This window comes from Carex rostrata, chromosome 11 (genome assembly GCF_964058835.1).
Source record: "Carex rostrata chromosome 11, lpCarRost1.2, whole genome shotgun sequence".
Classification (NCBI taxonomy): domain Eukaryota; kingdom Viridiplantae; phylum Streptophyta; class Magnoliopsida; order Poales; family Cyperaceae; genus Carex; species Carex rostrata.
This window is the reverse complement of record NC_135928.1, coordinates 1993809-2021260: the sequence shown is the minus strand read 5'-3', so window position 1 is coordinate 2021260 and position 27452 is coordinate 1993809. Positions and strand designations below refer to the sequence as shown.

Genomic DNA, 27452 nt, shown 5'->3' with positions numbered 1-27452 from the left:
TGTCCTTTTAAAAACTTCTCTATTTTTTTTTACTTCTAATTAAGATCTGATATAATTAGAAAACTTAATAACCAGTTATAAGTTCAACGAAATTGTTGGCCATCGAAAATAGGAATTTGATTCTTTGTTTGTCTCAATATCTTATGTTATCTTTCTTACTCGATTTTTTGTTTTGTTTTGGTTTTAGAATTTAATGTTTATTTTTTGTTAGGAAGAATCAAAATATCGAGAAATTGTATATGTAATTTTTAAGTACTTTTAAATTATTAACATAAAAACGCTCAGGAATTCAAACTTTGTACAAAAAAGATCAACAAAATTTGATCAAATTGAACTTCCGGTACTCATAAAAAAAAACTATCTCAAAGCCTAAACTACTAAGATATTAATCTGATTAATAAATTAAATTTGTACATGTTTTTTTTTTCATTTTTACTATATAATATCTAAAAACGAGTTTATAGAATTTGTAAATGCTAAACTAATTAATTTGATTGACGAATTAATTTATAAAAATGACTTTATTGTCTTTTTGAAAATATATGAAGAAGATAATATTAAAGAACGGATGACATACTGAGTTGGATACAAAATCAATCATTTTAAATTTTTCAACAAACTTATAAAAATGACTTTATTGTCTTTATTTTGGGGTTTTAATTTTTCAACAAACTTTTCAGCTTGAGATGACTTGAAAGATTCACGCATATAGATCAAAATCAATCATTTTAAATCTCTTAGTAAACTTAAAATCAATCTAGCTTTTTTTATCTTTAGCGGATATCCTAGTTTTCCATGCGCCCCACGCCATAACATAGTTTATTAATACTTTATTTGATAATCTTGCCACGCTGTCCATGATATTTAGAGGAATGGTATTAATAGATGAGACTTTAGAGGAAGGGGAGAAATAGACTTTTTTGAGTATGGAAAGAACTTTCAACACTGGATCAACTGTTACAAGAAATTGCTGTGTATCAACACTTTTGTAAAATTGTTGAGTACAAAATTCAACGGTCTGAAAACAACAGTTTTATAAAATACTTAATAAATAATAAAAAGATTAAAAAAAATGTAAAATTTGACATCCAACCACATTCTAATATAGAGATCATGTTGAACGGTTTGGATCGACTGTTTAGACTTTGAAAAAATCATATTGTAACTATAGAATGTTGCAAGTGGATCCCTTCTCACACACACACACACATATATATATGAATTTCACTAGTCAGCCACCAAAGTAACCCTCATCAATATTTTCTGAATGTCAAGCCAAGTCACCAGAAAAGTAATGACGATGGCCAATAATTTTCATTTATTGAAAGAGTGCAGAATTGAGGCAAAAAAAGAATTCACATTTGTTATATATTTGAGATAGAAAAAAAAAAGTCAATTTCATAGACTTATTTATAACATATTTCCAAAGGAATTGTTTGTATTTGTAAGATGTATCGATAAAATTAACACCGTTGGCAGCCACTGCCAAGGCCTAATTAAGAAAGAAGACTTAATTGTAACAAGACGAATAATTGTGAATTAGAATTAGGGAACCGGAGGTTTCAGGAGAGAAGAAGGAAAGGATAAGAAGAATATTTTAATCCTAAAAATTTAATAAAACATTTTAATACTAATTTTTCAAGGACCAAGAAAATATTTTGATGGGAAACTAACAAATGAGTTTAATTTGATGATTAAATATTCTAATTTATAATTTGGATGGATTTTTTTAAAAAATTGTGAAGTTTTGATGAGTATACACTCATTTTTCCATACTTTAATTCTCATCTCGGAACGGATAGTTGTGATCGTACCTGATGATCAAATTGTTTAATCTCATTCATTGGATGTATTGAGAATAGCGAGTTATTCCGAATAGTGTTGTTCTCGTCATTCTCGTTGTTCCAACAAAAAGTAAGAATAGCATTTGTTGCAAAGAATGCATCCAAAGAATAGCGGCTCTATTCCAAAGAGTGCATCCAAACAACATTTTAGCTATTCCGGATAGCTTGAGTTAGCACTATTCTCTTACTATGCTATTCTTATTTGCTATTTTTAACAGTAGTTATTCTCACTATTCTAGAGTACATCCAAATGCACCCAATGGATTAAGTACGGAACAAATCCAATGGAGATTTACTTTTTCTCAATTCTTTAATTTTAATCATTTATGGACCAGAAATCAATTCTTAATAAATAGAGGGTTAGGTATAATATTATGCGACGTGGTTTTAAAACTAAAAACCACGACAATATATTTTGTGGCGTTGTTTCAAAACTAAAAACTACGGCGATATATTCTGCAGCGTGGTTTCAAAATTAAAAACCACAACAATATATTCAGCGGCATGGTTTTAAAACTAAAAACTATGACGATACATTATGCGGTGTGGTTTTTTAAAACCAAGTTCTTTATATATTCAGTGAAAATTATTATGTTTATCTAGCTAGGATTTTAAATACCTCATTCAACGGTTGAAATTGATTATACGTGCTTATAAATAGTGTGAGCATACTTATTTTGTACACCACAAATGTGCTTCTCTTTAAAAAAAAAGAAGTTGGTTGAATAAATTTGTGCAAAAATTTATTTTTATTGTTTATTTATAAATACGCCCATCTGATTTTTTATTGAGTAATGGTTTGTATGATTGTATTCATTGAATTTAATGTAATAATTAAACAAATGTTTGATTTTAGACCATCATTGTCGTTGTGTGTTGGTAATTTATGTGCTAATTATCAAAATCTAATTTTACGCTTTTAAAAAAAAATTTGATAAAAGATTTACGCTTTTAAATTCATTGCAAGTGTATGCCTTTGAGCTAATACTTTGACGGTCTGTTAAAACGAAACAGTATAGCCGGTCTCTTCATTTATTTTGAGAACTGATAACGAACACCAAAAAAACTCTCATGAAGTTCTGTTATAATAGTAAAAGGTTGCAGAGAAGAAGAAAAAAATAAAAGTTGATTACCAATACTGCAATAGATATAGTTGAAGTAAGAAAATAATGCCGAAATTTTTATAAATATCCAAATCAAATAACAAATTACGGAATCTACCATATTTTGAAATTAAATTTGAAAAATACACAATCCGGTTATCCAATAACCGGATTTAATACAAATGTCCGGTTACCCACTAGCCGGACTCAACAAAACAAATCCGGTTAATGGTTAACCAGATTTGTGAATTTTGTTTTTTTTTGTTTTTTTTTTAAAACAGAAATTTTTTATTATTTGTATTAAAATATTAGAAATGTTGAATATATTTCTTTGAAAATAGATGAAATACAATATAATTTGATTTATTAGAAAGACTGCAACAAATAACTCGGATCAATATTTTTCAGATCGGATTTTTCGCGGCTGTAAGAAAAATTAATATATTTCTTTATGTGTTATTGGAAAAAAATAAAAATAATTAGATTCTGAGTTATTGATCCCGGTTCAAAAGTCACTTCTAGGTAATCCAGAAAATATTGTGATCCTTCTAGTACATTTAATTTATAAAAAATTGTAACTATTTTTGAAAAAAAATCAAAAACTTTAATTTATTTAATGATTGTTTTTCAAAAAGAATTCTCAAAATAGATACAACTTTTTATAAATTAAATGTACTAGAAAAGTCACAATATTTTCTGGATTACCTAGAAATGACTTTTGAACCGGGATCAATAACTCAGAATCTATTTTTTTTATTTTTTTCCAATAACACATAAAGAAATATATTAATTTTTCTTACAACCGCGAAAAATCCGATCTGAAAAATATTGATCCGGGTTATTTGTTGCAGTCTTTCTAATAAATCAAATTATATTGTATTCCATCTATTTTCAAAGAAATATATTCAACATTTTTAATATTTTAATACAAAAATAAAAAATAATAAAAAATTTCTGTTTTAAAAAAAAAAAAAATGCACAAATCCGGTTAACCATTAACCGGATTTGTTTTGTTGAGTCCGGGGAGTGGGTAACCGGACATTTGTATTAAATCCGGTTATTGGATAACCGGATTGGGTATTTTTCAAATTTCATTGCAAAACAGGGTAGATTCCGTAATTTGTTATTTGATTTGGATATTTATAAAAATTTCGGAAAATAATGCATAGGAGGATCAGTAAACTATAGCCTCTGATGACAATTTGCTCCCAACATATTCATAACAATATGGAACTTTGTCTATCTGCTTTATTACCCATTTTCGGAAAATAATGCATAGGAGGCGCTTTCTTTGGCATGGCCATAAGGAGCAGAATGCGAGATTCATAAGCTTAGCATCATGGGAAACTGTTACAAAGCCTAAGAATATGGGAGGATTAGGAATTAAAAATCTGACCACATTTAACAAGGCGCTATTGACAAAAGTAATGTGGCAGTGGCTTCAAGTGCAAAGGCCAGCATGGATGGCTTTGACACATTTTAACACTCCTGTCGTCAGACCATGGGAACTTGCAACAGCAACGCCGTTTTGGAAAAATCTCGAACCAATTGCACAATTTCTGATGGAGTCAGTGCAATTCAAAAGGGGGCTGGGAACACACATAAAATTCTGGAAAGATTCGTGGGTACAAGGACCGATAAAGGAAAGATATCCGATATTATACACTTATGCTGAAAATCAAGACATGCCGGTTAATGAGTCAATATCGGATCAGGGGTGGCTAATACCGATACTATCTCAGGCATCAGAAGAAGCCCTGGCACAGCTACAACTTTTAATCACTGAATTGGTGCAGGTGCAAAATTCAGCACTGCAGCAAGATGAAATGTGCTGGAAATGGGGAAAAGAAGGCAAATTTACTGTGAAGTCCTATTACAAAGCATATGAAGAAAGACCATATATTGGTACAGAAGTTGCTAAGATATGGCTACTCAAGGCACCGCTGAGAGTTATGGTATTTGGATGGTTAATGCTAAACAACAAAATCTTGACGGTAGATAACTTGGTGCGAAGGGGATGGCACTTAGTTAATAGATGTTGTTTGTGTAACAGAAATGCAGAATCGGTCAATCACCTATTTAACCATTGCCCGTTCACGGTACTGGTCAAAGAGGCACTGACACGAAGCAAACCTGAATTGGAGCGGCATGCTTGTTTTATGCAAGGAGACTACAGGGCCACAGTATTGCACTCCAAATCAAAAATGATTAAACGGCTGCAATTGGCAATGGTATTTATCATATGGAAAGAAAGGTGTAGGAGAATTTTTCAGGAAACTCACAAAACAGCAGCACAGATATCTCTGGAAATATTGAATGAAGTCAGAATATGGTTTCCTGAGAGATAAACCGTTCAAATTTGAAGATCTGGTTCTCCTTAGTGTTAAAATTTTCTACTGTTATTTCTTTACTTCTGATTTTCTTTTTCCTGTTTTTCTTTTTAGTCATGTAAATATACTACACCTTACACAATTTGTGTAAGAATTAATGGAATTTGAGGGCTGGATCCTCATGTTTCTTCTTCAAAAAAAAAAACAATATGGAACAACCATATGAGATTAAAACAAAAATTTCATCAAATAATCAGATAAAATAAAAGATACAGAATGACCAGAAAAAAAAAAAAAAAAAAAAAAAACTATATCATGTTGTATATTACTGTAGGTTTTAAGATCAAAACCGCCAAGAAGGTTCTCTCTACACCTGCTGTTAAAAAAGAGTTAAATGATAATTGAAATTATAAAAGAAATTTCATATGTAATAAGCAATGTGCAAAATAAATCTGCCTAAATTAAACTAATTTAATTCCTTTTTTTAATTATTTTGGAGCTAATTAAACACAAATAAGTACCTACAAGTATCATCATAACTAATACAACCAGAACATCTTTTAAGTAAAATTTTAATAGATGTCTTCTGGCCTGAAATTGCAGGAAGCTCTAGCATTTAACCCGAAATACTACCGCAACTCGTTAATTTGCAATTTTTTCTTTAAGATGAAGAAGTTTCACAAGAAATGAGATCAAAATCAAGTACCGGTTCTTGCAATCCAATTGAGAATCTATGGTTGAGTGTGCTCATGTCTTTATCTTTATTTTTAAAGTTTAAACAATCAATCTAAATTTCTCAATATGATATCAAAATATTAAAATATACTTAGAAATCAAATTTAATATTTCTTTAAGATATTTTACTATTTTTTTTAAATTGGTACAAATCATTGCTTGTCAGAAGATTCTGAACCATCCAAAAACAATAATGATGTACTTATTTCAAAAAAATAATAAAAATTTCAAAAAAAAGATATGCTGATCATAACAATAATGAGTGATTTGAATCGATTGTTAGATTTGAAAAATAAAGATAGAATGTAAGGCACGAATAAGAATAAGAGTGAAAAATATGAGATATTTGAACTGTGTCTTATGCCTTAAAATGAGCCCATCAAGGCCCTGAACTGAGTTATCTGTTCATGTTTGTTTTCTGTGCGGACAATTTGTCTAAACCCAAATGGGTAAGAAGTTACCCGCTTAATTGTTTTGATAGTTCAGTAGATCGATCATCAAACACATAAGGGCCCTCATTTACTCATTTACTATCTCAGATGAAACTACATTTAGAACTCAAATTTACTCGTTATCGGAATACATGCTTTTGAAAAACAAACATAGCATACGCCAAATATGAATATTAATTTTAAATTTACTTATTTATTTGTTTAACAGTAAAACTAATTAGGGTGGACTACAACAATATATAGCTATCTCTGTGTATCAGACTATCAGTAACAAACAGAGAAATAGCAACATATATAAAGCTGACTCCTGTACACAATGAACAACAATGAAACTACATGATAATTAAACTTTTCCATGACTCAAACTAAGAACTAGGGTCATTCATAGGAAATTGAGCAGCCCAACAAAATAGGAGAGACGAGACTTTCTGCGCATCCACGGAAGATGTTGTTGCATTCTTCCCTTGTTGAAGGGTTGGAAAGAGAGAAAAAATTTCCAGAGGTTCCATCCTTCGTGTCATAGTAGTATGGGGGAAATAGAAGTTTCCCGTCACGGGTCGCAACAGGTCGGGACCAACTAGGAAAGAAGTCGATAGTTTGCTCTTTTTTCCATTTACAATTATCATAGTCCTTCAAGATATACAAACTGGCGACCTTAGAATTCCAATTTTCAATTTCTATAATACATAAGCATCCTCCAAGCTCTAGTAATCTGCAAAATCTTAAGCCTTCTGGAACTGGTAACATGCGTGTAGCCTCGGTCCTTACATCAAAGGCGAGAATTAGCTTTGACTTTGACTTTCCATTAATATAGTTACCAATCCGGAGAAGCCAATGAATAGCACCATTCAAGAAAACCGGAGCCATATCATTTGCCGCTATGTAGTTTGGAATTCCTTCAAGCTGTCTCCATTTGCATGAAGCATTAGAACTGCCGCCAAGTGTAGATACCTCATGCTCTGTACCCGAAAAGAAATTTCCAAAAATTCTTACAATTTTGTATGTGTCCAAGGAATCATCATATCCAATCCCTAAAGAGAAGGTATAATCCCCTAGTTGTTTGGAAATGGCGAAATTTTTGGGTAGTTGTACAGTTTCTCATATTGTTGGGTTCACAACATTTACAAAACTGGAAGCATAGACACACACCAGACCGTTACAGGAGTTCGATAAGGTACACAAACCATTCCATTTGACAAACCCGTAAGGTAACTTAAAATGTAATATTCTAAAAGAGCAAGCTTGTTCTGAGCTATAATTTGACAAGAAACATAACTTGTCTTCTCCATTTGAACGTTCAAATACAACAATTGGGTCATTCTGTTTCATTCGCTCCTTTAAGTGCTTATAGGTAAACCGAGGCTTAGTTGTCATTGAAGCCCACGCCCTGCACGTCATTCTAAGTCTAGTGATTGAATCTGCTGGTAACCGAAATAAGATATCATCCATTAAATCAAGAGGAATGTGGGATAATCTACTTGATGATCCAAAATTAGAATATTCTTGTACTTGCACGTTGCTGTTTGCAAATTGAATCTGTGTAGTATTCTGACTCTCATCGTTCGAAGAGTTGCTCATGGTTTCAATTTCACTGCGTTTATAAATTTTATTTGCTCTCTTAGATCTTGGAAGTGCCCACTTCAAGCAGAAAAATTGGTCTTTGGTGCCAGGCATAACCTTTACCCGGCCCGTTGTAGGCGTACAAGATTTTCTCTGCTTCATCATGAGTTTGAAATGTCATGAAGCCATAACCTTTCGAAAGGGCTGTTTTCTTGCACTTCTCAATCTTTACAAATTCACCCTACAATATTATAAATTTGTAAACAATGATTAGTAAGTATGTATTTTCTGTTTGTAGAATCAAAATGCATCCAACATATATTATATAAATACCAATTTGCAATGAGAGCGGAGCCAAACTTTCTAGCTATGGATAGAGAACAATCATATAAAATTTTCATACTGCAAATGCAAGTCAATTTCAAACTACCTAAAGCATTTTACTCTATACTATGAAGAAAATTGTGTACAAGTACAAATATTAAAGAAAAAATGGGGGTCAATTGATCCCCATCCCCTCTTACTAGTTCCGCCGATGAAGAATCTGACTGAAAGCATATAGGCAATGATTTAAAGTGGAAGAAACAAACGCATAGATATTTCTCATCAACCCAACACGGCAGATTGCCGATCCAAAGGGTTCGTTCTCGCTTTTCCTCGATGGATGACACTTCATCAATCTGTTTCTCTCGAGGATTCATTTGCAAGTGTAATAAAGAAAATGATTTTGAGGATAAAATCTTCGGAAGAGAGACCTGTAGTATATATACAGTAATAAGAAAACAGAAAAATGGAAGAATAATGAACTCTTAACTGAAGTCTATATATAATAAGAAAGTCAATAATTAAGGCACTTGACAGCTGGCTGCATCTGCATTAATTTATCATCTAGCTTCCATCATACATAATTTTGCGCTGGAAGTTATTTTTTTCTGTTCTAAATCTAGTCCCGTAGGATATTTCATTGGCAGTCATAAAGATTTTCATTGAAAATAAAATATAAGTAGGCTGTTCCAAGCTAAAACCTGAGCGGTGGATCTAATTTAAATTGGGCTGACCCAAATTACAAGAACCAGACACTACTTTTAGAATGATACAACATGCAATATTTCAGCGGACAAAAAGCAACCAACCTATTCTGGCCCAAAGACATTTTTATTTACAGAAATTTTATTAAAATAATATAGGTTTATTAGACTGATTGCTTTGAAATTTTGATTCCGTGGAAGAAACCGATTTTCGGTTTTATTAGAGATCATATATATATATTACTTGCTGTCTGCACTGCAGAACATTCAGCTTAAAAGAAATTCAAATTCGCGCAGCCTAACCCCGCCCTTCGATTCTCTCTCTTGTTGTGTAAGCAGTGTAGGCAGCAAATGTGTTATGATCCAAAAGAAGGGACCGAATTTTTTTCCGATATTTCTATAAAAACGAAATTTCCAAACGATTAGTCTAATAGCATATATTATTTTATTATAATTTATAGAATAGAAAAATCTACGCCTGACCTAGCCCACATTTTTATTTCCAGACACTCTACAAAAAAAAAAATTGAATAATTTTTTTATTAAAAATTAAGAACCTAGAGCATCTACATCCCTAAAACTCTTAGAGTTTCTAATCTGACGTGACATTTTTAACCCAATTTTAGGGATGTGAGAGAGTTTCTTATTTAGAAATTATGCAGGAAAGTTTCTTATTAAGAAACTATTTATAAAGTCCATAATGACTAAATGATTAGCTCAAATTACTTCTCATTTTTAATTTAGAATAATCATTTTAGTACCCGCGCTATTCTAATCGTGCTACAGTACCCACACTTAGATAAATAATATATTATGGTCCCCACTAATTATATAGTCTCAACTAATTATATAGTTTCTCTTTTATAATCCCCGCACTCATTCTCGCATCAACCTTTCTTTAACAAAAATAGTTGACTTCATAAGAATAAATACTTCAATGCATAGATATAAATACTTTTAGTACTTAAATATTAATACTTTCAGTGTCATATGTAAAAAATACTTAGATATGTATACATTTGTAGTTATAAAATACTTTCAATGTCATATATAAAAAATACTTAGATATGTATACATTCGTAGTTATAAATAGTTAGAGGATAAGATATTAACACTTAAAAAATATTAATACTTTGATGCGTGATTTGTTATGATTATCCTTTTTGGAATTCTCCAATCATCCCTGCGTCAGGCTTCCTCTAACAAAAATAGTTGACCTCATACGTATAAATACTTCAATCTATAAGTATAAATACTTTCAATACTTAGATATTAATACTTTTAGTATCATATGTAAAAAATACTTTCAAATATAGGTATAAATACTTGTACGGCGAGGTATAAATATTTGCGCGACGACGAGTCTGAAGGTACGTCATCATGGATCTCATTTAAAAGAAAATATTACGTAGATATTAATAATATGAAATAAAAATTAAAATTGTGGAGATTTTGCAGTCCCTGCAGGAAGTTATCTTTCTGCATTTAATTTTCAGTGGTCCCCCCAAGGGTACAGTGCGGGTACAGTGATGCAGGTACTATTATCTTTGCACTACAGTAACCGCACAATAAATAATTGTTCACCTCATAGCTATAAATACTTCCGTACATAGGTATAAATACTTTCGTGCATAGATATTAATACTTTAGGGAAAAAAATCGAATTGTGGATTTTTTGCGATCCCCACAAAAAGTTATTTTTTCACATTTAATTTTCGGTGGTCCCCCCTGCGGGTACTGTTATCAGCTTCCTTTAATTTATTGCTGACGTGGCTTAATAGAAACTCTAAACTTAATTTCAGGAATATGAGAGTTAGAAACTTTAGAGATCATAATTTCTAAAATGTGGTTAACAGTTATTTAGAAACTCATCTGAGTTGTTGGGATATAGATGCATCTCCTATTAGAGCATTTACATCCCAGCAACTCAAATGAATTTCTAAATAAATATTAACCACTTTTTAGAAATTAAGGTCTCTAAAGTTTCTAACTCTGATATCTCTGAAATTAATTTTAGAATTTCTATTAAGCCACGTCAACAACAAATTAAAAAAAAGAAATAATTTGAACCAATCATTTGGCCAACATAGAGTTTATAAACAGTTTCTTAATAATAAACTTTATTGTATATTTCTAAATAAGAAATTCTCCCACATCCCTAAAACTGAATTAAAAACTGTCACTTCATATTAGAAACTCTAATAATACCATGGATGTAGATGCTCTAAACAATTAAATCCCTCATTGAGCCCTTGGAGTCCTCCGACCTTCCAGAAAGTCGACGTCCGCTGATATTCAAACATTTAAAACATATCTTTAAAATATTACTCGCAACTCTTTAAACCTTAGTCTACAAGCCTAAATTCCTCAAATATGGGTAGTTGAAAAAATGAAAATATTTTTTCACCTGCTCTTCTTCTTTTTTTAGATTATTCAAAATTATTTTTTCGACGATCTATGAAAAAAATTTGCAAATAAAAAATACAAATATTTTCTACTTGATTTTTATCTTTTTAAATAAGATCCATGAAGAATAATTTCAAGTTATATTCGGGTCATCATTTTTTTACAATTTCTAATTCTCAAACGTTTAAACCTCTGTAACAACCATTTAAAGTATGATCAAACATTTTAACTTGTTTACAACTTTATGTTTATTTTATCTTTCATCTACTACTAGTTGTTTTTCATCTTCATCTTCTTGTATTTCATCTAGTATTGGTTGTATTTCATCTTCTTCTAGTTGTATTTCATCTTGTACTGGTTGTATTTCATCTTGAATTTGTCATCTTTCTTGTTCTTATAGTTGTCTTTCACCTTCTTCTAGTTGACTTTTATTTTTTACTAGTTGTGTTTCATCATCTTCTTAAAAAAAATAACTAGTTTTTCATCTTTTACTAGTTGTCAGTCATCTTTTGTATTTCATCTTCTTCTAATTGTCATTCATCTTCTACTAGTTATTTTTCTTTTTTTACTGATTATATTTCATCTTCTTTAAATTGTCTTTCATCTTCTACTAGCTATTTTTCTTCTTTTACTAGTTATCTTTCATGTTCTACTGGTTGTCTTTCATCTTCTTCTAATTATCTTTCATCTTCTTCTATTTGTCTTTCATCTTCTACTAGTTGTTTTTCATCCTCTTCTAGTTGTATTTCATCTTCTACTGGTTGTCTTTCATGTTTTTCTAGTTGTCATTCATGTTTTTCTAGTTGTCTTTCATCTTCTACTGGTTTTGCATCTTCTACTAGTTGTCATTCATCTTCTATTAGTTGTTTTTATTTTATTATAGCTGTCTTTCATCTTCTACTAGTTGTATTATATTTGTACTAGCTGTATTTCATATTCTTCTAGTTATATTTCATTTTTACTGGTTATTTTCTTCTTCAAGTTGTTTTTCATCTTGTATTGATTGTCTTTCAGTATCTACTAGTTGTCTTTCATATTCTTCGAGTTGTATTTCAACTCCTAGTTGTATTTCATATTATACTAGTTGTTTTTCATTTTTTTCCAGTTGTCTTTCATCTTGTATTGGTTGTATTTCATCTTCTTCAAGTTGTCTTTCATATTCTTATAGTTGTGTTTCAACTTCTTCTAATTGTATTTCATATTGTATTGGTTGTCTTTCATCTACTACTAGTTGTATTTCATCTTCTTCTAATCGTATTTCATCTTCTTCTAGTTGTCTTTTGTCTTCAACTAATTATTTGTTTTCTTTCACTTGTTACCTTTCATCTTTTACTTGTTGTGTTTCATTATTTTCAAGTAGCATTTTATCTTGTACTGGTTGTCTTACATGTTCTACTGGTTGTATTTCGTCTTTTTCTAGTTGTCTTTCATCTTCTACTGGTTGTCTTTTATGTGTACTAGATGTCTTTCATTTACTACTGGTTGTATTTCATCTTCTTCTAGTTGTATTTCATCTTATTTAAGTTGTCTTTCGTTTTATACTGGTTATTATTCATGTTCTTTTAGTTGTTTTTCATCTTCTTCTAGTTGTATTTTATCTTCTTTAAGTTGTCTTTTATCTTATACTGGTTATTATTCATGTTTTTTTTAGTTGTCTTTCATCTTCTTATAATTGTGCATCATGCATACTGGTTGTCTTTCATCTTGTACTGGTTGTTTTAATGTTCTACTGGTTGTCTTTGATCTTCTTCTAGTCGTGTTTCATCTTCTACTAGTTTTCTTTCAAGTTATACTACTGGTCTTTCATGTTCTATTGGTTCTCTTTCATGTGCTACTAGTTGTTTTAATACGGGTTGTCTTCCATCTTCTTACAGTTGTATTTTATCTTCTACCGGTTGTTTTTCATGTTTTTGTAATTATCTTTCATCTTCTTTTAGTTGTGTTTTATCTTGTACTTATTATCTTTCATGTTCTACAAATTATTTTTCATGTTCTACTGGTTATCTTTCATCTACTACTAATTGTATTTCACTTTATTCTAGTGGTATTTCATCTATTCTAGTTATATTCAAACTTGTATTTTTTTCCATATTTTTCTAGTTATCTTTCATGTTCTTCTAATTGACTTTTATCTTTTATTTTCTATTTTCAATGAGTTGTGTTTCATCTTCTTCTGATTCTTTTTTATTTTGCACTGATTGTCTTTCATTTCCTTCTAGTTCTCTTTAATCTTCTACTAGTTGTTTTTCATGTTCTACAAATTATTTTTCATCTTCTTCCTAGTTGTTTTTAATCTTCTACTAGTTTTTCATCTTCTTTTAGTTGTATTTCATTTTTTTACTGGTCGCATTTTATCTTGTACTGGTCATCTTTGATTTATTTTTGTTATTTTCTTTTCCTAAGCTGATATACCTTATGATCAGCATTTGTATTATTTTATCATTTTGGTTTGTATAAAACTTTTGTAATGGACTATTTCATCAATTAAATGGGGGCTTGACCCCTATTTTTACTCAAAAATATATAAATGTTGTGATTGTCTTGTTTTAAAGTGTGGTACAATAAAAACTGCCTTCTTACTTGCTTTAGAAAATGTGTTAGTCAATTCAAGATTACAACAGCATTGTTTTGTGCTAACGATAAGAAATTATGCAGGCTCACAACCTACCAATCTGAGCACGAGCATAGAAAATCCTACAAGCTCAATATCTACCGATTTGAGCACATAAACTTTTGGTCCTACTTTTTTTTTCTGATTTTTCTTGTCTACTATTGTAAAGGGGGTTCAGTTGTAATAGTTAATGTTCTGGTACAGATGTTATATGTACTCGTACGAAACTATATGTAATTGTTTTGTCTGATTAATAAAAATACCTACGGATTTTAAAACATAAAAAAATGATCAATGTTGTTCAGTGACAAACTGCAAATTGATATACTTCTATTAAACTGAAATTTATTTGTGTTCGATTTTAATCGGTCGATAAGTTTAATTCGATTGATTCAATTTTATTTTTGAAAATCGAATAAAACTTTAATTTGACTATTTCAATTCAGTTTTAACCTAACCAAACTCAACAAAATTTCATATTAAACGGGGGTATAAATGCAAATATTATTCAGAACAATGAAAGCATGAACCATGCATCATGATTCATGCATGAGTTCCTCTCGCTAATAAGTAATAACTAAACAGCTCACCATGCAACCTACGCCACTGACATATTTAATTTGTGATGTTTAATTTATTAGGCACTTGCCAAGCAACTTGTACTATTTGCTTTGTCATGTTATATCAATCCACGAAGGATTCTGCGAATGGCCTCATTTTTTTCCGATTATTTTTATCTGCAACATTTGAAGAAAATAAATTATAATAACTACCGTTGTTTTTGAAAAATATTGAAACATAACAAGGATGTTGCGATTCATAGCGTTTGATCCGCATTTTCTTTCACGTGGATGCTATTGTTCATACCGTCAAAATAAATGTATTATAATCATATCTAGCTAAGTCAACAGAAAATTAAAAAAAAATAGGATAAAATATTTTTAAATTTGATATTTGTTTCAAGTTGAAAGTGAAATTATTTGCAGGAATAATTATTTTTAAATTAAAACATTATTTCCAAATTATTTGTACATAATATTTATCAAATATTTCCAGAAGACCGGATTGGAAACCTACGAATGCAATGCCTTCTACTAAAAAGTGAGAATATTATAAATTTGGAGGCGTCTAATTGTCCACAGCCTTTTGTCCACCATTTGTCCACAGCTTTGACTTGCGCGAATACTGTAAAATTACTTCTACATGTTGTATAATTATACAATATATCACATAAAATATATCACTTAATCACAAAACATCCAGCAACTATTTGAAGTGGTCCCATGATAGTTAGAAAAAGATTGCAACTTGCACAACATGACAAAATAAATGTACTTTCAAACTGTACTTTCGGAAATTACAGTTATAGGAAGTTATTGGCAGTTAGAGTTAGTTATTAGCGGTTATTAACACTGGGTTGAATCTTGTATACTGTACAATTGAATATTGTATACTGTAAAATTGAATATTGTATACTGTAAAATTAAATATTATATACTGTAAAATTGAATCTTGTATACTGTAAAATTGAATCTTCTACACAGTAAAATTTACAATTGAATCTTGTATACTATAAAATTGAATCAGCAGAACTGTAAAATTGAATCTTGTATACAGTAGAATTTTCAATTGAATATTGTTCGGATGAGTAAGAAGCCTTTCTATCATCTTTTTCTTTCAGATTTTCACAAGATGAATACTGTAAAATTACAAGATGAATACTGTAAAATTACAAGATAAATACTGTAAAATTAACAAATCAATACTCCATATCGCATTTCTATCATCTATTTCCTCCAGATTTTCACAAGATGAATACTATAAAATGTCAAAATGAATACTGTAAAATTAACGGGGCAATACTATAAAATTAACAGATCAATACTCCATATCGCCTCTCTATCATCTCTTTCTTCCAGATTTCCACAAGATGAATACTGTAAAATGACAAGATGAATAATGTAAAATTAACAAGGAAATACTGTAAAATTAACAGATTAATACTCCATATCGCCTCTCTATCATCTATTTCCTCCAGATTTCCACAAGATGAATACTGTAAAATGACAGATGAATACTGTAAAATTAACGGGGCAATACAGTAAAATTAACAGATCAATACTCCATATCTCATCTCTATCATCTCTTTCCTTCAGATTTCATTTGAAATGCTAGATCTGTTACTGCATACAACGAAAACAACAAATTCAACAGAAATAACTTACTAGATTTGAATTTTGCCGTGCTCTTCAACAAAAACAACTTATATTCGATCGCGCTCCACGATCAATCGGTCCAATCCTTTTTCAGATATAACTTACTGACTTTCAGAAAGATTTAAGATATCGATCGATTTAAGATATCGGAAGAATAAGAATAAGAGATTGGAGAAACAACTTCCGATATCTTACTGACTTTCAGAAAAGATTTAAGATATCGATCGAATTAAGATATTGGAAGAATAAGAATAAGAGATTTCAGAAACAACTTCCGCTAGCTGAATCGCGATTTGAGGTATTGCGATCGCCTGATCTGAAAACTGATGAGAGAATAAAGAAATTGAAGGCTCCTCCTACGAGCCTGATCGAAATCATGTTTCTTCTTACAGGAACGGAGCTCGTCGTTCTCAATGAGTCTGTCCCGGACAAAATGCATGTTGGATGTGAAGCTTCCTCCTAAGAAGCCAAACTGATCGGAAAAGGGGGCACTTTGATGTGAAGTTTCCTTCAGCAAAACCAAACCTATATGGAGCGGAGGCAGTAGTTGGAGGAGCCTTGGGATTCATTAGAGGAACGTCGGAGGAGGTGGAGTACCTGAGAGTTCGGTGGGAGGAGAAACCGGCTGAGGATGCAAGGTGATGAGATTGCAAGAAGAGGAGGCATTGAAGGGGAGAGAGGAGAGAGGAGTGGTGGGAAGAGGAGCGAGAGGAGGTTTAAGAGTTTAACCGAGTTGGATCTGAGTCATCTGAGTACCGAGAGATCTGGAGAAGAGATGGCGACGGAGAAAATATTTGGAAAAGAGATTTAACGGTTTGAGTTTTGAACGGTTAAAGTCAGTCGGAAGTTGGATAAGGGTCTGTGGACAGACGGTGGACAAATGTCAGTGGACAAGAACCTTTTCTCTATAAATTTTACATACTTCTTATTTTCCTTTTTAAATTTCATTACTTGTCTAAAAATTTAAGTATAGTGAAAATAGATATTCACTACAAGAATTTATCACTATCCACGAGAATAAAAGTATATTCATTGTCGGTATCATTGCGGAATTGACATAGTTTTCTATAAAAAAAAAAAAAAATTATCATGTAATAGATGTGTAGCACTCATGACAATATCTCATCCAAAGTTAATTGTAAACCGTCCGATATGTGTTAAAATTTGCATAGATAGTTTAGATTTACAGAGTCATTCAGAGTTATTAAGTTTTAAATATGTTGGCACGAATCTTAATACATATAGTTTAGAATTTGGACATAAATATTTAAAATTACCAAACATGTACTAATTGTACCACAATAGTGAGAAAATTGTACCAAATTTTACCAAAATAAATGCCAAATTGAACTAATTAAAGGCCGGAATTGGGAAAAAAAAGTGCCAAAAAATGATGGTAAATTTTACCAAAATGGTTTCTAAATTGTACCAAAAGTGCCAAAAAAAATTAGATTATACCAAAATAGTGGCAAAAATTGTACCAAATTTTATCTACTCACGGTTTTGGAACAAAGTGGCCAAAATTATTACTAGATTTTACCAAAATGGTCCGTAAATTGTACCAAAATTGTCAAAATTCCCGAAGTAATGCCAAATTGTATCAAATTTTACCAAAGTAATCGCAAATTGTACAAAAATTTTTTGGCAAAATAGTGCCAAAAATTTTATGCTAAATTTTACTAAAATGGTCCATAAATTGTACCAGAATTGTACCGAAAGTGTCAAAATTCTCGAGATTATACCAAAATTTAAATAATAAATAAAATAAAACATAATTTGTATCAAATTATACAGTATAGCATCTTCTAATAGTCATCAGCCTCCAATGAACCCGTCTGAGATGTTCTAATTGTGCCTGCTGATCTCTTTGCTTTTTTCCCAAGCATGACCTCGAACGGATCAGCGAGTTGCATGCTCTGGTTTCCTATTGCGGAGCATTCGATCTCCGGCCATTTTTATTAATACCCTTAACAAAAAACTTAATTTTAAAAATGTCATTTTGTACTTCTTCTTTTTTAAAACTACTCCGACCGCCAGGTCCACGGGCGGCCCAAAAATCCAACCAAACCGCCCGTGGCTGGGGCGCCCCACGGGTTTTTTTTTTTTTTTTTTAGAGATCTTAGTATTTTGATTTAAATAATTTTGTAAATATATATTTTTTTTTTAGAGTGTATGTCAAAAAATAAGACAATAGTTGATTTGAAGTATATTTTAAAGAACTAAATTATTGATTTGATTCCTTAAAATTTATATGCATACCAAAATCATTAACCATAGACAATAGTTGATTGGCAATACAAACTCAAAAAGATCGAATCAATTAGAAAGTGTCTAAAGAAATCAAATTCAAAATTCAAATTTTTTTCATGCCATTAAAAAAAATCCATCTTTCATATTATTTACAAAAATTTTAATACATTTCTATAATAAAAACTTTTACCATAGAGTAAGGCTGCGCTACTTCGTGAATTAAACGGGGCATTTTAATTCGTACTCATATCTCTAGTTTCGAAGTCCAAATATCCGATCTAAACCGTTAGATGTTTAATCTATATTAAAATATGCTTGGAGACCAAATTTTACATTTTTTTTTTAATTTTTTTACTATTTATTAAGATGATTTGAAAATCGCTGTTTTTTAATGCCTACCGTCGAATGAAAACTTAAACTGGATTTTTGAGGCACTAAACGATATTTTTTTGAAATTCTGATGCTTCCGATACGACGATGCTTGATATACCACCAAGGCAAAATCGGATCCGTCTCGTCCTCCCCTTTCTGAAAAGTGCTCATACGCGTAAATACGACTTTCCTAGCCAAAGTTATGGTTATTTAAAGTTTTTCGAAAATTAAACTTTGAAAATTCATAACTAACTGTAGAAAAATCCAAATAAGTTTAAATTTATATCAATTTTGTGTATTTTTTTAATGCGTACATGCTGGTGCAATCACTTTTGCAGTTTAGTCCCTCTATCAATCCCCACTACTTCATTAGAGGAATGTTGACGAGGAGACTATTGGAGGACTAAAAAGAGAGGATCATCATATCAAGTTACGCACGAAAATATTAATATCTTTCTTTGCAAGTATTAATCTCTTATATCTCAAGTATTTATACCTATGAAAGTTGACGCATATACTAATGCAGTGACTGAAAAAGAAGGCCATAAAATTAGTGGAGATCATAATATAACCTTTTTCTATTGTAGTTACGAGGACAAAAGAAAAGCTGGAGTGCAAAAATGACTATAATTATTCATATTTTTTCCTCTTCGAATCAAATCACCTATAAACTATGTGTGCAAGTGTTTTTTTTTTCATTTTTTAAGTACAATCGTTTTTTTATTTAATAATTTTTTGTAACCAAAATCTATGGTAAAAGTTTTTATTATAGAAATGTATTAAATATTTTGTAAATAATATGAAAGATGGATTTTTTTTTAATGGCATGAAAATTTTTTGAATTTGATTTCTTTAGACACTTTCTAATTGATTCGATCTTTTTGAGTTTCTATTGCCAATCAACTATTGTCTATGGTTAATGATTTTGGTATGCATATAAATTTTAAGAAATCAAATCAATAATTTAGTTCTTTAAAATATACTTCAAATCAACTATTGTCTTATTTTTTGACATACACTCTAAAAAAAAAAAAATCTTCACAAAATTATTTAAATCAAAATACTAAGATCTCTAAAAAAAAAAAAAAACCGTGGGGCGCCCCAGCCACGGGCGGTTTGGTTGGATTTTTGGGCCGCCCGTGGACCTGGCGGTCGGGGTAGTTTTAAAAAAAAACGGTACAAAATGGCATTTTTAAAATTAAGTTTTTTTGTTAAGGGTATTAATAAAAAGGGACATGATATGAGTACCCGCACTCTCATCCCCCCATTATCCTCCCAATTTTATTTGTTCAATCTCATTCACATTTTTCATGATCTATAAGGAATCTTGTGAATCTAAAACCACGAACGTCTTATATGCAATTTTATCTTTCAAATGAGATCCATGATGACATACTTTCGAACTCGTCATCACACAAGTATTTATACATCGTCATTTAAGAAGTTAAAATATGTTTAAAAGATGGGGGTACAATGCGGATACTGGAGTGTGGGGATTGAAATAATTATTCTAATTAATAACGGTATGCCACTTGGCTCCATCTTGTGTAAATACATCTTTTAGTATCAATATATCTGATGGCAGCATTTCGCCGTCAATTATAAAATAATAATAACAGTATGTCGTACAACAAACAACGTGAATTAAACAACATAAAATAAAATGACATACAACAAATAATGGGATGGAGTGCACCGAATGCGGGTGCATACTGCACTATGCTGGCATAAATGTTTACAAGTTAGAATAGGCCTCGTGTTATTCTACTTTTATTTTGTTATTTTTCCTTCCTGAGGGTTTTTTCATATTAAATTGTGTAAATATACTTTTTTAATCAGTATATTTATTAGCGGCAACCTTTGCTGTTAACCATAAAAATAAAAAACAAATAACGTGATATTTCGAGTTTAAAAAAAAAAGGAAGCAGTTAATAGTCTCCGGTCCTCAGTCCTCCGAAAATTCCCGGACTTTTTACATTAATCCTATAAACAAGTTCATTAGATCCGATAATACTATGAAAACAATCCTATAAACAAATTCAATGGATGTTCTACAGATGAAACCGCGTGGTCCCAGATGAAACCGCGTGGTCCCAGATGAAAACACGTGAAAGCTGTTGAAAACGCGTGGTCAACGAACAAAGTACAATTGAAGTACAATCGGCAGTTAAACTGGGGATCACCTTCTGTGAACATACACATATTATCCTGTGAACATACAAATATTATCCTGTGAACATACACATATTATCCTATTAACATACAAATATTATCCTGTGAACATACACATATTATCCTGTGAACATACACATATTATCCTGTGAACATACAAATATTATTCTGTGAACATACATATTGTACTTGAAATTATGGCAGTTGAAAGCACGTCGTTGCCGAAAAAGTATTTCTTCCGTTACTAGCGGTTGAAAGCGCGTTGGAACTAAGTTAAAAAGGAAAGACTTTTATATGCAGGGATTTTCAGAAAACTGTAGCCCGGGGGACGTTACCTTTTCTCTAAAAAAATTATCAGGTGTGCAATTAATACAGAGTATGACTAATATAACATCAGTGTCATTTCAGTCTATATAACACCAACTCCAAAACCTATCAAATCGAGTTCAAATGGTGAATCCAAACCGTTCAAACTAATTTTCTTTATAAGTGATGCATTTTTATGCAAACTTTTTATATTTTTGAGTTATTTTAGTATCAAATCAAGCGACAAAAAAAATTAAAAAATGAATGTATTAAAATTAACTTAAAAACTCACACATTTGACCGCTTGACTTGATACCAAATAAACTCAAAAACTTATAAATTTTACATGTAAACGCACAACTAATGAAGTAGATCGGTTTGAACAGTTTGGATTCACCATTTGAGCTCGATTTGATAGGTTTTGAAGTTGATGTTATATAGACTGAAATAACACTGATGTTATATTAGCCATACTCGTTAATACATGCACAACATCCTTATGGATGCACATAAATGTGTTCCTGACCTGGTGAATTATGTCAATAATATTTATTATTTTTTATAAGATGGTAACAAAAGAAAAACCGGAAAATATAATTCAGCAATTATTATGAAGTACTTTATTTACTAACGCTAACTAGATTGAAGCATTTGCTCCAGTTTTTCACCTAGAATTTTCTATATCAAATACGTGAGTTGGATTTTTTTATTATTTAAGCAGGTGAGACTAAAAGAGGATAAAATAATTCCCGGGGCTATATACGAAAAAAAAAATAACCCAAAAAATTATTGCGGTGGCTCTATGACCACACATATCCCTTGTTCCATGTGTCGGTGTCATATGTCATACCCTTTGTATGTATTTACAAGTACATTTTAATTTACGGGGGCAGATAACTAACTCCAATTACTTATTTTCTAAACATGTACTCAATTTCATATGCACCTTAAAATGTATAATCAAAAGAAAAAAAATATAGTTTGAATACATTTAATTATTGTTGTCTATTACATGATGTATCTTTATCTATTTCAGAATAAAATCATTGTTAATCATTATATACTGTTATCAAAAGATTCAAGACAAAATGTATTTTGACAGCTATCAACTAGGAGTGGCAAAAAAAATTGTAGTTCGTGATTCGATTTGAGTTTAATTAGATTCGAAATTAGTTTGTTCTGAAACAAATTAAACCAGTGCAATTCGAATCTTATTCAAATCAAATTTAAACTAGGTATAATTTGTTCGAAATTGATTCGCAAACTATTTAGGTTTGAATCTCAAATAATGCAACTAATGGATTTAACAGTTAATCTTTAATAATGCGGGAATCAAACTTATATCACAGCTCAAAATTGTTAATATAATGATAACTTATAATAGAAAAATATTTCAGTAGCGTAACAAATTAACAATGGAATAAATTTCATTTGACTAGGTTCATGTCATGATTTTAATCAATCCAGCAGCGTAAAAGTAAAGAAATCTTGAATTGACTCATAGTCCATTAGTGTGAATTCATGAAAGGTAAAAAGAAACCGTGTGAATTTTGTTTCGCGAGAAGAAAACTAATGTATAAACTACCGGTATAACTAGAGCTGCCAAAAAAAATTGTAGTTCGTAATTTGATTGACTTCGATTCAAAAAATTTGTAGTTCGCAATTAATTTGATTCAAAATTAGTTCGATTCAAATCTTATTCAAACTGAAACTCAAACTGACATAAATTCGATTTGATTCGTTGCCAGCCCTACTATCAACAATTTGCAGTCATAATTTTTCAGATTCATTATTCATACTTGACAATAAATATTTAATTATTTTCAATATACACTTGACTATTGCAGTATACACACTTGTTATAACTTCGTGTGGATTAATTTAAAATTTTAATTTAACTATTGCATAGCACACTTGCCGTTTTTTTTATTTTTAAAGTTTAAATAGTTGATTCGAACCGTTTAATATGATATTTTGGAGACTAAATTTTACATCTTTTAAAAACCTTTTAACTATTTCTTAAAAATAAAATATAACCTGATCTAAAAAAATTGAATCATTCGAAAGTAGTGATTTTTTATCTATTTAAAAATATAGTAAATTAAATTAAAATGTAAAATTTGATCTGTAAGTAAATTTTTATATATAAATCATATTGAAAAGTTTAAATTGAATGTTGAACTTTCAAAACCAAAATAAATAAAATACAAATTTATAATACATACCAATCTGCACATTACAATTACAAAGTAACATGATAACATCACTCTTGAGATAAATATAATATCTACTTGTTATAATTTAATTCATCCTCAACCATCTGTCCTGAACTCCTGATCTATGACGATCGAAATTCAAACTCGATTAACGAAATTATTGTATGGTGGGACCCACTGATACTGACCTTCAGCGTACTTACAAGGGTTCCACAAAAGGTTATAATATGTTTTTCATATTCTTGTGTGTAATTCTCTAACATTTTGCGCAGGAAGACTGGAAGAGCAAACAAATTGTGGCTATACATCCCTTTCTCTCCCTCTTTCTCTTTCTCTTTCTCTCTCTCTCTATAATTCTCGATCTCCCCCTCCCCCACTTCCTCTTTTCTAGTGGTAGTTGGAAACAGGAGAAATTAAGTGAAATGGGTACAATTAATGAAGAAGTAGAGTGGGGTTTAGTAGCCAAAATGAGATCCTTTGTTGAAATTCAAGATCCTTCTGCCAAGGTACTAATTACCCCTTTTCTTCATCTCCAGAATTTGTATTTCTTCTACATAATTTTTAAAAAGATTTCCAAACATGGTTTATTAGCTGAAACATCCCCTTGCTGATGTGATCTTACTATAATTAAACCCTTTCTGTTTATGGCGTTTATATCTGATGATTTCATTGATGGCTATTGTGTGTCCCTTTGATTAATCTTAGTTTTTTTTTTTTTTTTTTTCTGTTGTAAATTGTGTTTTATAACAAAAATGAACTAGTCTAAGATGGAACAAAAGCGATGACTGCGAGGTCAACCTTCAACAGAGGAACCCACTTTTTGGCATATATTAAATTTAACTAAAATACAGATTAATTTATAAATTTCAGTGAAATAGTATAAATTAAGTGTTTATGGTTAAATAAGTGAAAGGGATGCCTCATCAATTAGTATAAATTAAGTGTTTATGATTAAATAAGTGAAAGGGATGCCTCATCAATTAGTATAGCTCGGAATAGCAGCTATTCCTGGGTTCAGAATAGCAGTTATTCCTAGATGAATCAAGGAATAGCTCGGAATAGCAGCTATTCCTGGATTCTGAATAGACGTTAACCCAACATTTCATAGGAATAGCGGAATAGCAGCTAACCCGAGCTATTCTTTTGTTGAGAATAGCGTTTTTTTTTTCATCCAAACGTGTTGTGTTGAGAATAGCTCGCCAGAAATAGCAGCTATTTCTGGGTTAGCGCTATTCTTGTGTCACCCAAACGTACCCCGTTTATGATTAAATAAGTGAAAGGGATACCTCATCAATTATATATTTAATTTCTTATTTAATTATTATTAAAAATTAAATACATTAGCCTCTCAGATCACTCCAACTAATTTCAACTTTTTTTTTATGAGTCGCTATCTAAAAGATTTTATTATTAGTTGAAGGGAACAACGAATAGAACCAAGTTCCTCAATTAATTAAGATGAATTTCAGAAATTATCTTGTGCCAAATTATATAGAACACAGAGAATTTTACAGGCAAAATGTAACACCAAAGTTCATGGCAGTTTGTGTATAATATATCCCATAAGCCAGCCGATGAAGAACAAAATTTAACAAACGTTATTCAGCTTAACAATTGGCAATATACTAAATTATTTGAATCCATTGACAGTTGATTAATCTTCAATTTTGACATATTATTTAAATCTAGTCAAGAAAATTCGATAAATGGGGAAGAATTATGTAGACATATATATCGTTAGCTTTATTGTATTTATTTATATTTTAAGTGTTATTAGACATTATATAACAGATCATTTTTATGTTTATATAATACATTCTTTATAAGTTTTAAAATTAGAAGTTATTTTTTGTGATTGCCGAGTTAATCCATTGTTGATACATTCCAACTTATGGTTAAACTTATTATATACTCATAAGTATATTTATCTTTTCTCTTTAAGACAGATTTGATCAAATTTCTTCTGTAAAAGTATAATTTTATAAAATTTCTGCCCACCTTAAGAAAATGTCACTATCGAAATTATAATTCATGACAGTACCAACTATTTCTTCATATATTAATTTCTTAATTGCTTTCCTCTACTCTCCAACTATTCATAATAACATTGAAACATCATAAAGTGTTAAAGGTACACTCCCCTTATTTCAAACAAATTCCTGATTTTATTTATTACTCATGAAACTTGGTCTGTTAATATTATTTCTGGTTAAATATGTATTAGGAAGCTGATAACTTCACCGTGAGGAGGTTTTTGCGTGCGCGTGATCTGAACATAGAGAAGGCTTCTTCTTTGTTTCTTAAGTACCTGAAATGGAGGAGACAATCGGTACCAAACGGATTCATATCGGAGTCGGAGATCCAAAATGAATTGCCCCAGAGAAAGGTGTTCATGCAAGGGTTTGACAAAGCTGGACGGCCTATATTACTCGGTTTTGCAGCTAAGCATGACTACTCCAAGAGGCACATGGATGAGTTCAAGCGTAAGAAACTATACCTCCTCCCCCTCTCTGTCTCTCTTCTGGAAGGACGATAACAAGTGTGTCGTCTCTAATTGCAGGTTTTGTTGCATATTTTCTAGATAAAGCATGTGCAAGGTACTTGTTTGATTTAAATTTATGTGAGATTAGTTTCCAACTTCCATGATTTGTAGGCTTTCTATAGTTTAGTATGTAAGGTAACTTACATTTTCTTTTTCTAAGCAACTAAAATTTGATATATCAGTTTTTTCTTATATATATGCTAGTGAAAAAATGTGTAGAAAATTACCTACTAAATTGAGTTTGAACTTTTTTCATATAGTCAATTATTGCTATATATGATACTTCTGAAACTGAAACCTTCATCTAACAGCAACAAAATATATTACAGGATGCCAAGTGGTCAGGAAAAGTTCATTTGCATAGCAGATTTTAAAGGATGGGGATATTCGCATTGTGATGTTCGTGCTTATATAGCAGCTATTGAAATCATGCAGGTACTTTAATTTCTTTTTAATCAAAGTAAGTATATAACGGTAATTGATCCCATTTACCAAAAGATCATTTTACCATATTAACCAATAACCATTCACTATAGAATCAACTAATTAAGCTGCATTTGATGCTAAAGCGTGAGATACATGTTATGATAGCTTCCATATGTATATCTTAATAAAACAAATGCACATGGGTTCACCAAGTTACAAGCTTCTATTGAGTTTGATCAGTATTTTTTTTTAAAATATTTTACAAAATCGTGCATTTTTTTTTCAGAATTATTATCCAGAGAGACTTGGGAAAGCTCTTTTAGTCCATGTGCCCCAGCTATTTATGAAGGCATGGAAGATAGTTTATCCATTCATTGACAAGAACACCCAAGAAAAGGTACCTATTCTTTGAAAAAGAAAATAAACCCAAAAATGGAAGGAAGAACTGTAAAAAAGCCAAGCAAAAGTTTCTTCAAACATCTTGTAGAGTTCTGTCAGTATTTCATCTAAGAAACTTAATTACTGCACTCTGAATTCAGCATCACACTCCTTTATATCATAAACAAAACTAAACCATTAGAAAAAAGAAAAAATAAGATTGAATTACATTTGCATCCCAATCAACAACATAATACATAGTTTACATGAACGATCTTCTTTTATTAGATCATCATTCATGCATCTATTTTGACAGTAAATATTAATTCTATATGCAGTTTGTTTTTGTTGACGACAAGAAATTGCAAGAGGTATTATTAGCAGAGATCGATGAGAGCCAGCTTCCCGAAATATATGGAGGGAAATTACCTCTAGTTCCCATAGAAAATGCCTAAAGGCCATTTTCCTTAGCTTCCTTTGCCTAAATTTCTCTCTTTAATTCTTT

The 27452-nt window shown here is 30.8% G+C and overlaps 2 protein-coding genes across 2 annotated transcripts; one reads left to right on the top strand and one right to left on the bottom strand.

The window, feature by feature from the left end:
* Window positions 1–6842: 6842 nt before the first annotated feature.
* On the bottom strand, window positions 6843–8042 carry LOC144561916 (putative F-box protein At2g19630). The gene is made up of 2 exons (XM_078311020.1): window positions 7649–8042; window positions 6843–7423 (listed from the first exon to the last, which is right to left on the bottom strand). The coding sequence occupies exons 1-2, from the start codon at window positions 8040–8042 to the stop codon at window positions 6843–6845; spliced, it is 975 nt and encodes a 324-aa protein (XP_078167146.1).
* A 15828-nt stretch (window positions 8043–23870) lies between these two features.
* On the top strand, window positions 23871–27452 carry LOC144562168 (uncharacterized). Its single transcript, XM_078311337.1, has 6 exons — window positions 23871–24107; window positions 25826–26084; window positions 26162–26198; window positions 26473–26578; window positions 26856–26966; window positions 27286–27452. Exons 1-6 carry the CDS (start codon window positions 24024–24026, stop codon window positions 27400–27402), a joined length of 714 nt encoding a protein of 237 aa, XP_078167463.1. The 5' UTR covers window positions 23871–24023; the 3' UTR covers window positions 27403–27452.